Source organism: Halichoeres trimaculatus, unplaced genomic scaffold, assembly GCF_033239565.1.
Source record: "Halichoeres trimaculatus isolate MK-OKI-2021-1 unplaced genomic scaffold, fHalTri1.1 fHalTri1_scaffold_9, whole genome shotgun sequence".
Taxonomy (NCBI): Eukaryota; Metazoa; Chordata; class Actinopteri; order Labriformes; family Labridae; genus Halichoeres; species Halichoeres trimaculatus.
In genome coordinates, this window is record NW_027437188.1 from 25259628 (window position 1) to 25272539 (window position 12912).

Consider the following 12912-nt stretch of genomic DNA (forward strand, 5'->3'; position numbering starts at 1 on the left):
ACGGCGTCAGCATGATTACTCTTGATCAAGTTTTAACAAACAGCTGAACAATGCACTGCAATCGAGAGAGCATGTTTGTGTTTAATGGAAGGATCTGGAAACTTGACTAAATTATTTGATTGAATATAAAGTTTTTATCTTATCTTTATTAAAGAATAATACATGAGTTCCATTTCATATTTCTCTATACAGTGTTTAAAAGTTCACAACTTCACAAAGATTACAAGAGATGACACCATATATTACATACTTTAACATGAGTGACAAAGTTTCACAAGCATTGTACAGTTTGTGTGCCCTCATATCTGCATTTATGAATTATGTGTTCCATTATGGTTATACAATCCCCAGACTATAGAGTTGACAGTGTTAAATGTTTGTGAAATGAGAAAGTTGAACAGTATTAGCACACATAAAAGCTATGCTTGAGTAATAAATGCTGGAGGTTAAAACATGACGGGTAACAGTGTTGTTATGGTACGATCAGTTTTCCTCCTCTGATGTAATACATAAAGTAGGCGGACATAGCAAAGAAGAAGATCGAAAGGATGACAAGACAGACGATTAAAGCTACCACAGGGCTGCTGTAGCCGCTTTCTGGTGAAGCACCTGTGTTAACAGAGAAGAAGAGAAGTGCAGTGAACGTACGGTATAGTTAATTACAGTCAATATGCTGATCTTATTTCTGTGGTACAGCCCATAAAGTCACTTCTACACTTACCATAAGAAGCTGAGAAAGTTTGTGGTTCTCCTGAGAAACAAAAAAGACAGTGATTGAAAATACAGTAGTTCCTTAACTTAGCTTTACTTAGCATTCATGAAGGGGCTGAAGGGGAAACAGCAGGTTCTGCTCTGTCCAATGGTTATGTGATCAACCTCACTCCACTTCTAAAGCTAAAAATAAAACCACACCTTTCATGTTTTTTATATAGTTAGCTACAACTAGCAGCCTGTTAGCTCAGCCAGTAGTGCCTTTGTTGCCAAATGAATAATGGCAAAAGGGGGAAAACAGCTGGCTTGTCTCTGTTTTAGAAACTTACCACCTACCAGTACCTTTACTGTGCAATAACGAACATAAAAGTAGTAGTTTCTGAATTTAACAGCAGAAATCAACATGTTAACAACCTGGTACCAAAAAAAAATAACTGCAGTCAGAATATTTCTTTTCTACAACAGCATACAGTATGAGGAGGGCGTGGGTTGCCTTTTTTTTTTTTTTTTTTTTTTTTCAAATTCAGCATTTTAGAAGATTAGGATCATGAGTTTGCCCAATCAGAGGCACAGCTCACCTGTGTTGGTGCCTGACAGACAGGCACCCTACAGCTGTTCTCTAGGAGGCTCGAAGTTTGCCTCTTTACCTCACACCTCCTACTTAGCCGGACTCAAGCTAGCTTGAGTTTCGAATTTCTAATATGATTATCAACCATGATAGACTTCAAACCTCAGTATTAGATGCAGATGGGTGATGTCACGGAGGCTATGTCCACATATTATACAGTCTTTAGTCACAACACAGTGGGATTACAAGTACTTGTTCACATATTCTGCCAATCATAGATTGAGCCACCCGGTAGGAAAGACTCTAATGAGATTGTCAGGTTAAAACAAGAATCTTAACTTTAGCAGGTAAAAATTTAATCTTGATGGGTCTGGTTGGATCTAGATTGTCGCCTCTTTCCTGCATGTCACTCCCCACTCTTGCCCTGTTTGCCTCAAGGGCCACTGTCTTGTCGTCTGATTTAAGGCCTAAACAGCCCTATAATATAACTCCAAAAAGAATCAATCCAAATTCACTGTTCCATGGTAAAGACTCACCATTAGTATCCCTGCTCACACGAATAACTGTCGAGGTGACTGTAGCAGTAGTCGGCTCATCCTGGGCCTCTCTCTTCCTCCTTTTTTCAGTCTGACTGCAGTTCTGTTGAGGAGAAAGAAAGTAATGAAAAACTGTTCACATTTAACACTTTGTGAAATCTCAGAGCTTTAGTGAGTAACTATTGGTTTGTGCCGATCTGACAAACTTTTACCATTGTGGTCAAATGTATTGCTCATCGAACATTTTTGCTGTGGAAAATCTAAACAAAGACTGTAAAGAGAGTAGGTGCTTTATCACCTTATCTGACTGCAGCAGTAGTGTCAAAAACAAACAAACAAAAAACAACAACAATAAGAAATCACCAATCTTGACAGGTATTATCTCATTAGTCTTTAAGCTCATTAAGAGGTCAAAGTATCAATTTAAGTCCACTTCAAAACCAGCTTAAAATCCTCACAGGAGCTTTAAAATAATATGGGGACTTTTATAGGTGTTACTCACTGGCTTTAAACTGTCACAGGTTCCCACTTCACACAGTCTTGTGACACAGTGCAGGTAGAAAGTAGACACTGACAGATCATCGTGCATCTTAAATCTAAAGGTCTCAAAGAAGAAGGAAGCGTTTTGCGACTCCCCGTTTGTTCTCATAACTGTGTATTTATCCTTGGGACACCTGGGTGAGGAGACAGTATGACTGTGAGTGGTGAACAACAAAGAACAAGGAGATAAATGTAATAATAAAAGATGGAATTCAAGTGACAGGCCTCACCCCACAATGAGGTCATGGAAATGGTCGCTGTTGGGATTCGGTTCTGGTGTTGCGAAGCATCTGTCTAATAGCACATGGAACCTTCCAGGACAGACAGAGGGATTTTGAATGTTTTTTTTTCTTTAAAAGATATGTTTATTCAAAGCAAACTGTCCAAGTTTTATTACCTATCTGTGAGATTGGTAGCTGTAACTGCAACATAAATCTTGGTCTTGATTTTGGTTCCCTCTGGCGGGGAAAAAAAATTCACTGCGTGTGCTTCATCCTGTTCCAAAAATTGGAAGAACACAATCACAAATTGAAGTATTCAAAAATAGTGGCTACAAATGAAAGGAAGTGGAGATCATACCAGGTAGAGTTTCATGAGAAGTGCGAATTCAAAGCTGCCATTGTTGGAATTTATGGCGATATTCACGCCTGATCTGTATAAATTAAGGCAAAATGACTGTCTAGCAGATCAACCATAAATGTGGATTACTTTAGTCCAAGAATCAACACCATACTTACACAGCCACTTCAGTGTTGTTCAGGAGGTACTGCAAGGGGTAGACGCAGGAGAACTTATAAAGGATCTGGGGCCGATAGGTGATTAAGCCCAAGGTCGTGTCTTTTGAGGTAATATTGCCAAAGACGCTAGCACGCTGAACATTTGAGAAGTCGGAAAATTGTCCTGTCCCAACCTCATCTGTTATCTTCAGGAAATAAAAGGTCCATGAAATCACGTCTCTAGGTGAAACTTTATTTAGACTATTTAGTGATTATTTATACATTGACAATCAGGTCAAAATGTACTAAAGGAGCACCACAGGAAAGTAAACCTTTGATAAAATATGTTCATACATACCTGCATGTCAATGCCGCAGGCTGAGACAGAGCTTGTGTTTAAAAGGACACTAAACTTCAAGATTGGTGGGACAGAGTCCCAGTCAGAGTCACCAAGGCACTCAGGGGTGTCAAACTGACCATTGATGGCCATCAGAGACTCGTTGTAAAGAGCTTGGTATATGGGACAAAGGTAGATGGCTAGGCTCATGTGATTGGTGCCACAGGTTACAATAATGTCTGAGTTTTCTGTGAGAGATTAAAAAGGGTTAATAGATATTAAAGAGCAAAGTAAAAAACAGAACATTTTATTTCACCAACCTGGGGGTCTATTTGTTGTGCTTGTAACGCAAAGTGGTGGGATCAGGGCCTCATTCCTCACAATGAGGACAAGCAGGCACAGGACGATGGCTTGTCTCATTGTTCTGAGTTGGGACCTGTATGAACAGATGAACAATGAGAGATGGAGCACGTCTGTTTTCCTTTCAGGATGTTCTTGCTTTAAAGAAAACTACTCAAAAAGAGGACAGATCAGCTGTCCTGTTTATGAGGAAAGCATGTTTTGAAACAAATCAGCAAGCGACAAGTCAGCACTGAAAAAAATGACAGATCATTATAATTATTATGATTTATTTATTTTTAACTAGTTAACATATTTCTATTAAAAAAAGAAAAAAAATCAGACATGAGGTAGTAGTAACTATCAAATAATGATTCAATAATGGTTTTGTTTGTCAAGTTGGACTGAAATCAAAATCTGTCTGGGAATCAGGTAAGAGTTCCTTTAACAATAAAGTCAGGAAGGTTTAGACTGTGGAGCCCAAAGCCCCCAAATAAACTCAAGTAAACTGTTGATTTAACGATGGAAACTAGATCAGATTAGATTAAGCTTAGTAGATTGCATCTAGCCAGACATGCAAAGCCAATGATAATTAAAAGGGAATGCTTAATAGTGCAGTAATGTCAATATCCAACATTTAATCAACTTTTAGTCAAAATTAAATAAATTAAATCCCAAATTAAAAAAGGAAAAAAATAGGTAGAAAAAAAAAGAAAGAAAGAAAAAGAAAAAAAAAAGCGATATGAGGGACTCACCTGGCTGTCTTCGTTCTGTGTCTTCTATTGACCACCAGATCGCTGTTTTTATACCGCTCCTCTGCATGAGGCGTGTGAGGGGAAAGTTGCAGACAATAGAGTAACATGAGCTCAGCCTCTTACATTTTTCATTTTTTTCTGGATGTCCTACGCACATTTTCAATTTGAATAACAATTCATCCAAAACAAGCTTGTTTTTTTCACAGCTCAGTTGACCTTCACTTGTTTAAACCGGTAGTTTCTGAAATATCTTTGACATCATACACCAGCTGTCAGGAGATGATTTGCTCATGGAGGATTTTGAATAGACAGACAAAAAAATATAGCTGAGGAGGATTTAAACATCAATTTAATGGGAAAAAATGAATTGAAAAGATCAATTTGATATAGTTAAATAACATTTGCATTTAAATGTCAATACTACAATATGGTTATGCAATATGACCAATAAATTGTTTGATCAGGCATGGCCTGTTTTTAGTTTAATTTTTCAGTTTTGAATAATTAATCACAGTACTAACAAAAGTTAGCTGTTTTTTCATCTCTTGGCAGATTAACTTTGTTCTAGCTTGTTCAATCCTTTAGCGAGCTAAGAGAGAGAATCACTAGAGTGATATAAGAACAGATACGGGAAACTAATACTCAGTGTATGTACTCAGTGTGTGACGAGTGAGCCCCTTAATAACTTAGAGAATTTTATTTTGGGGGTATTTTTGCTTTGACTGTACTTTATGGGACAAAATTGTGTCATCCATAGTTTGTTTCTGACATCAAAATAGCATCCAGCTGCAGCTGTGTGCAGCAGTCAGCTATGAACTTCCAGTAATGCATAAGCAGTCATAAAACGGCATAACTGTATATGTAAGATGATGCAGACTTAATGGCTCTTTACAATGTTATGAAATGGAAAAACACAGAGGGAGTGTCACATTAGCAACCATGATGCGAACACAAAAACAATGATTTATTTTTCATAAGCAGATGAAAGAGCAGGATCAGTGTTCTGATCATAAGTGTTCTCCTCTGAGATCTTTTGATGTGATAAGAGTCACATTATTGTTCTTCACCGTGCAACTTTTGAAATAGATCAGTTTTTGTTATGGCCTCGGGCTGAAGACTGCAAATAGAACAGTTCTGTGCTGGTTTGTACAGTAAGGGAATAAAAGACACACCTATCTGAGAGAAATACAAAGTCTTTTGTTAAGCATCATGACACGAAAGGGCCCCCTGAGTAACTCCGGTCCCTGAAGAACAGGACTACAATACCAGATGAGGATACAACCTGAAAAAAGGTGCCTGGTAGATTACTTTAGACGTATCTGGTTTCAAATGCCAGTTTTAATCTCTCCTTTGTTGCCTAAAGAATGACTGACTGAGAGCCATGCCACCAGTGTGACTGTGGGGCACATTTCTTAAAAACAACAAAAAAAAGTGGTTACCAAAGAACGAGTAACACTAACTAGTTTCAAGTAAGAGGCAGATTTAGGTCAAGACAAATAACTACAAGCAATGTGCAATTTCTTGCTGCTGGAATTTTGATGTTCTGCTCACATAAAAGTTTCTCTTATAACTCAATATAAGGGTAAATATGTATATGTTTGACTTTGACCGCAAAAGTTGAGGACACCTCATGAATCTGATACGTCAATAATATAGGACAACACATGTATTTAGGGCATGGAATATCTGAATCAATGAAAAAAGATATGACGACTCCCTTTTCTTGGCATTGTGTTGTCTTGGAATGACAACATTGCCAAGAACACTGAGGGCATGTTCTGAAAGCTTCAGTATGCACAGATTCTTTGGTCATTCTTAGTAACAAAAACTTGGCATTGCTTAAGAGAGTGTACTCAACATAGCATAGTTTGTCATCATTTAGAGGGAAAGTTTGTGTTTCAAAAGAAAGCATACCCAGGATGAAACAAGCAGCAACCTTGAGCACAGTCATGCATAACCAGGCAATAATTGGTGGCTGGCTGACTCACATGACAGGTTGCAAAACTTGGGTGCCAAGTTGCCAACTTACTCTCGTGGCAATGGCCATTCTCCTCATGCATCCTTAATGCACAACTTGGTCACTCTAAGTTGCTCATCTTGGTCTTGGTTTTTACGGCAAAAATAATCATGCTTACAGCTTGGTTTGAAAATAACCTAAATTTTCTAATAGCACACACTACACAGGGGGTTAATTTTTTTTATAGATAATTATCTTTGAAGACGTAAAAGTTAAGTTTCAACAGAATAAGGACATGGCTGATTGACAGGTAGTCACATCATCGATGTCATGAAAGACTCTCAAGGCCCACTACTCTTTGTTATGTCCTAGGTCCATTAAAAGTTGGGGTGAAACAGGGTTTTCAATATGGCAACAGTGGATCATAGGCTTGAAAACTTAGTTTTTGAAACAGATGGGTGATGTCACTGAGATTAATCCCATGCTTCAAGCAGTCTATGGTTCCATCACAGCTAAATTGTTTATGTGAAAGACTTTGGGGGATGGTCAGTATCTAGAGAAAGAAACTATAAGCCTGGTCTTGTCTGACGTATATAAAATACATTTAAAAGGACATCTAAAGCTTGCAAAACTTGTGAACCTTTGCTGTCAGCCATAAATATAGCCTGACTGTAAACCAATGGGCATCAACTGGCGGCCCACCAGAGCTTTCTAACCTGTCCCCTAGAATATTACTGACAAATACCCAGCTGAGGAGAAACGATTCATTACTGAGATTTCAAGAAGAAACACTTCTCTGACTGTTCTGGATATGATTCCTTGTAGCTTGTATGCTATGTGCTGTGATGATGCCTCAGATTACATCATTTAGCTACAGTGACAATTTTGTTGCAAATAAAACACACAGTTAGTCCTAAAAATACGTATTTATCGGTGAGTTCATCATTGAAGCTGCGTTTTTATGCATCAACTTTCCATTGAGGGCTCTTGGAGAGTGCCATTTTATACATTTTGAATATATTCATAAGGTCTTTCCTCTGCTACTGTTCTCCACAACCTACGACATAGAATTCCATAGAAACCTGAAATGTTGCAATCTCCCCCCTGGTGGCTTACTGCAGAACAGGTAATATGAGTCTGTTAATGTTGACAAATACTAAACAAAAATAAAAATCTTGAAAGAAAATGAATGTATCAAATAATGATAATATGTAAGTGGGAATACAATATCAATTTTAGTAATACTAGAGCTTTTCACTCTCATGGTGTCGCCAAAAAAATGTTGTACCTTAGAGAAAAATTGTTGATGACCCCTGCTGTAAACTGTCAGGACCAGGTGTAACAGCCTTTCTGCTGTCTTTATTCTGCGATGATCTAATTCCACCTAACAGCGTCAGCTTTCCAAAAAATGGTCTTACTCATAAGCTGTTGTTAGCATTAGCAAAGTCATTTAAGGTAGCCCACTGACCTCCTGTTAGACTTTATTACAAACACACTGCTTTATTAAGAAAAAAAAAAAAAAGTAATAGCGGTTCACTTTACAAACAAAAAAAACGTGCTAGCTTACATGTTGCACAGTAGCATTAGCCTGGCTCACTCTTCTCTTTCCAGGTTCTCAGTTCACAATTGATTTAACATATTAGCTCTGTGCAAACAAACAAGTAAAACCCACATGTTTCCACTTTTATTTGTTTCCCAGCAAACAAAGTTGTCTTCTTTTGTTTATTCCATGGTATATACTTTTTGCAACCAGTGAAAATATTCTTTAAAATTTTATTGTGATAAATGTTTCAGTTCAGCAGCTGCCATGAACTGACAGGAAGCTAAGCGGGATTAACCATGGATTCATTGAATTTCCCTTAATAAAGCAAATGGCTAGGTTTTCAGAATTTCAAAGTACTACCCTAAAAAAGAATTGTTTTAAGTCTTGGCTAATTTTATTTCTTTCTGTTTTGTATGAACACATAATCGTGTTTTTCCCTCAAAAACTTGACTGCTATTTTTGCTTGAAAAGTCAGACAAGTGTGTAACTTTTAATACTTAATTTTTCATCAGCACCGACCAGCTTCACTTAATGCACATGTCTTCCAGGATTAAGTTTGAGCAATGACCAAGCTTTCCATTGTTAACATGCATTCCTGCCACTTCACAACAATGTCAGGCCAAGCACATAATTCGCTCATGTGTTCATGAATGTGACTCAGGGCAATGTGAGGTATCACCGACCTTGTACTCTCTCAATAGGAACAAAAGCATGTATGGATGTTTACATTGACACAAGAATGGTGGTCGATCATGCAAGTCTCAGATGACGACACAAGAGTCTGGTCTCTAAAGACATGTCACAGTTTAAGCAAATCAGCTAACATCCACTGTCAATTGGGAAAAGACAGTGAAATCTCTTCATCAGCAGCCTCAATCTCACCACAAAAGGACACGTTTATGGACACGATTCATGACACCTGATGTTTGTTTTATCACGTTTTTCACTGTAATTCCTTACAAAAAGACAATCACAGCAATCCTATCTCAGGCTGTTGGCATGTGCAGACTTGGAACGTGAATATTCTTGCCAGTCAAGAATGGTTTTTCCTTGGGAGCCAAAAAATTATACAATACTCACTCTGTTCTGTCTGATCTTGTCGTCATTTCACGTTCAGACCTGCTGAGCGCATGAGCTGTATAAGCTCAGATAGGTCTGTGAAAACTTAGCAACACCCTACAGCTAACTCTCTTTCATGTTTTTTGGATGTTGACTTCTCTTCCTTTTTTGGATCCTCTGTTTAAGGTCAAATTAACTGAAGCTATCAAATGTGCGACTTAACCATTACAACAGATTTCTATTCAGCAATATCTATTGACTGAAATAAGATCAAGCTGTACAATGAGTCACCCCATCAAACAAATGCAACACCTGAGTAGTATCATAGCATGTTAAGACAGTAACATGGGAGGAGCCTCTTTTTTTTTTCAAAGGGCACATCAGGACACAGGGCTGTAAATGGTACAACTATCCCACGGTTCAGAACAAAACTTGATCAGTGACCCATTTGTATTTTACTTCCAGGGATACCACCCTGATAACAGTAGCTTTTCTTTGAATAAGTATATGCTGTTCCTCCCTGGATTATGTTTACATAAGGTTTCAGTTTAATTAAACTGACGTTTCGAATATGGCTTACTGGGTTTCTACCAAGGGGCAACATCCAGTTAGTAAAAATGAAGCCTATGCAGCAGTGCTAAAAGTTGCTGTTCATCTAGAATCCACTTGAGGCTGGCTGCAGAAAGACTGGAAGTCACTTACACAACCAGCCATAAAAACAGACTTTTAGGGCACTAAAAAGCATATTTACAGCCTGGTTCAAAAATGGCCTAGGTCTAAAAAATTCATTTCATTTCATTGTTCAATTAGAAACACAGCTCAGGCCACATGACTGACAGGCACCCCTGTAGCTATTCAAAAGGAAACTCACAGCCGTGTATTCAAAATCTGCAGTACTTCCTGAAACTGTACGTATTAAACAGCGTTATAGTGGTACTTGTGCTAGGAAGCCTACCTGCTGTAAGGGGAGATAACTTTTACCAGTTAGACTGAAACAAAAAACAAAAAACAAAGAACTGCCAGATTAGTGACATTTTTGTTTGAGATTGTTTTATCCTTTAAAAAAAAAATACTAGACCCACAAAACTGTGTGCACGAAATAGGCCTACAACTGACACAAAAGTGGAGGAATCAGTCAGTCCAGTGTGCAAGTAAGGCATTGCACTGACACGGTACAAATTTCAGAGCTCTGTTTCAAAAGTAAGCGAGGTCATATCCTGTATAAGACTACCTTTCATGCTGTCATGAACTTTTCTGCACTCCTCATGTAAAGAGGAGTCTGATATCTTGAGACAACAGGATGAGGCAAGGGTCCAATAGCACAAATGACAACAAAACTTGTATTCTCTTCCACATGGCTATGGGCTAATTTTCTAACAAGATGATTTCTAGTTTGGAAATCTGGTTTGATTTCCACAGTGTCGGATGAGTAGAAGTTTAGCAGAAAATAGTTGCAATCTTTTACTTTGTTTCTTAACTTTAACAACAAAATCCTACTTTATATATGAATAGGCAGAAGTCGTTTCATTACAGTCAAATAGTTAAAGAATAAAATTCCATTTCTGTTAATCCACTTCTTTGCCAGGTTAACCAATTTAACTTTGTAAATCATCTTATTTGGAGAAGAACTTGATGAAACTGCAAATGAATAAGTGTGATTAAAAAATACAGCAAAAAAATACCGAAAATTTGGGACATTCAACGTTTTAAGATTACTTATATGGTTAGAGAAAATATTTTTTTGGCGCAAATAGCAACTCCAGTGTTCACCTTAGCTCAAACCAGGTTAACTGAGAATTACAACAAATTGCAGACTGGCTCTTTTTTCTAAAAGACTTAAATCATACCAATCTAGTCTATATTAGAAAACAGCTTCATAGCAGTGAGGCGTCACTAGAACATAAAGACCAGACTTGAAGCTGATGAACCCTGTTTGTGAGGCTCTAGGCCAGGGCTGTCAAACTCATTTTCACTGAGGGCCACATCAGCATCATGGTTTCCCTTAAAGGGCCAAATGAAACTGTCAGACAGTAAAAATGTAGCTAAATGTAACTAAACGTAATGTAAATCAAATACAGCTACTGCTTCAAAACCCAACTCTGAAAAAGACTTTGCAGGCAATTTCTCCAGCCACAATAAAGCTAGCTTTCACTGCCAGGATGTTTTTGATTGAGGTGTTTTTGAACAAATCCTGCTGTGAGAGCAGTTTATATTTTCAATCTTGCTCTACTTGTTGTTTTTCTTGAGGGCTCACTTTGGTGTACTTGGCTCCGTGTTGTAACGATGCCAACGTAGATTGTTCTCTTTGACAACTGTCACGGCCTGGTGACACAAAAGACATACCAGTTTTTCTCCTTGAGACACAAACATATATTACCCCCTCCATCTTTGTTGAAACACTGCAAAAAATGAAATCTTATCAAGTGTTTTTGTCTTATTTTAAGTAAAAATTGTCTTGTTATACTATACAAATTCAGCTAGTCAGTCCAGAAAAATGTCTTGTTTTCAGTTATTTTAAGACAAAAATGAGGCCTGAATTGCTTCTAACAAGTAAAAAAAAAATGGCAACATAACAAGAAAAGTTTGCTCAACAATTCCCTTGAATCTAGAATGAGATCTTAAAACAAGTAGCTTTTCTCTTGCCCCCCAGATTTTATTTTACTTGTTAGAAGCAATTCAGACCTAATTCTTGTCTTTAAATAACTTGAAATACGGGATTTTTTCTGGATTGCAAAGGTGAATGTAGCTTATAATAAGTCTAAAAAGGCACTTTCTACTGAAAATAAGACAAAAACACTTGATAAGATTTCAGATTTTTTAGTGAACAGCCTTCATCTGCATCAACTTTTCTCTTCCTGGACATTTTGGGATCATTCTTTCATTTCTCAATTCCACTAGTTCGGAAAATGGCACTGATGTGAAATCACTGCAGTGTAGTGGCAGGATGCCATCAGTTGGTGGGTAACGTAGTTGGTAGGTATCATGGGAAACGTAGTTCATGGTCAATGCACCCTTTTGACTTATCTATTGTAAGACAATCAGACCTTTGAAGCTCTTGTGGGCCACATAAAATGGTGTGGGGGGCCACATTTGGCCTGCGGGCCTTGGGTTTGACACATGTGCTCTAGGCGCTGCCTTGTGAATAAATTGATACTCTTTATGTCTTTACTGATCTTGTCCTGTACAAGATGAGTTTGAATGACAAAAGATTCCCTTTTTAAAAAGTCCCAAATGACACTGTATTTTATTGTATCATGACCGATCATGACCAGCTAAAAACTCCTGAAGAGAGGCTCCATGTCAAAATGGTGTTATTTTTTGAGTAAGCTTTGGGATAAACGTGGCTCCTGGGGCTCTTTGTGTTCCCAACACACCAGCTGACCTATGACTGACTGTCTGCCTTAATGGGACAACAATCTGTTCTGCTGTAGATCTTATCAGCAAGTTAAATATGTGTTTTGAATAGCCTAGCACAGTGCAAGGCCATCGATACTTAGGTGTCTACGCTGGCTCAAAATGATGGAAACAGTTCCAAAATGTCACTGCAACTCATTTGGGGAGTGTGTGTCTTTACTTTTGTATCAAACTGTTAGCCAAACTTGCTATAAAAATAAAATAAATTAGAAAAAGGGAAAGTTCAGGCCTAGCTTGGCTTTTCTCCATCACAACTTCGGTTTTGAGGTAGTTACAAGTGCTCCGTTAGTATCACTGCGAGCCAAGTGTCCGTAGCTGCCTTTTGGATTGACATCTGCCATTACACCTTCTCCATCTTTGTTACCGACAGGCTGTGTGAAATATGACACTTCAATCTTACCCAAAATCTTAAAATCTTGATAGCAACTGCTGTTGAA

The 12912-nt window shown here is 37.9% G+C and overlaps 1 protein-coding gene across 1 annotated transcript; it reads right to left on the reverse strand.

The window, feature by feature from the left end:
- Window positions 1-472: 472 nt before the first annotated feature.
- On the reverse strand, window positions 473-4562 carry LOC141797874 (zona pellucida-like domain-containing protein 1). Its single transcript, XM_074679562.1, has 11 exons — window positions 4503-4562; window positions 3729-3844; window positions 3430-3656; window positions 3093-3277; window positions 2935-3007; window positions 2753-2850; window positions 2586-2666; window positions 2318-2489; window positions 1816-1918; window positions 722-751; window positions 473-609 (listed from the first exon to the last, which is right to left on the reverse strand). The coding sequence occupies exons 2-11, from the start codon at window positions 3826-3828 to the stop codon at window positions 473-475; spliced, it is 1206 nt and encodes a 401-aa protein (XP_074535663.1). The 5' UTR covers window positions 3829-3844; window positions 4503-4562.
- Window positions 4563-12912: the final 8350 nt, after the last annotated feature.

Coding starts and splice junctions, on each gene's coding strand:
- LOC141797874 (XM_074679562.1), bottom strand. CDS start 3,828: ATGAGACAAGCCATCGTCCTGTGCCTGCTTGTCCTCATTGTGAGGAAT. Junction 3,278..3,429: donor CCTGCGGCATTGACATGCAG/GTATGTATGAAC, acceptor TATTTCCTGAAG/ATAACAGATGAGGTTGGGAC. Junction 2,667..2,752: donor GCTACCAATCTCACAGATAG/GTAATAAAACTT, acceptor CTGTCCTGGAAG/GTTCCATGTGCTATTAGACA.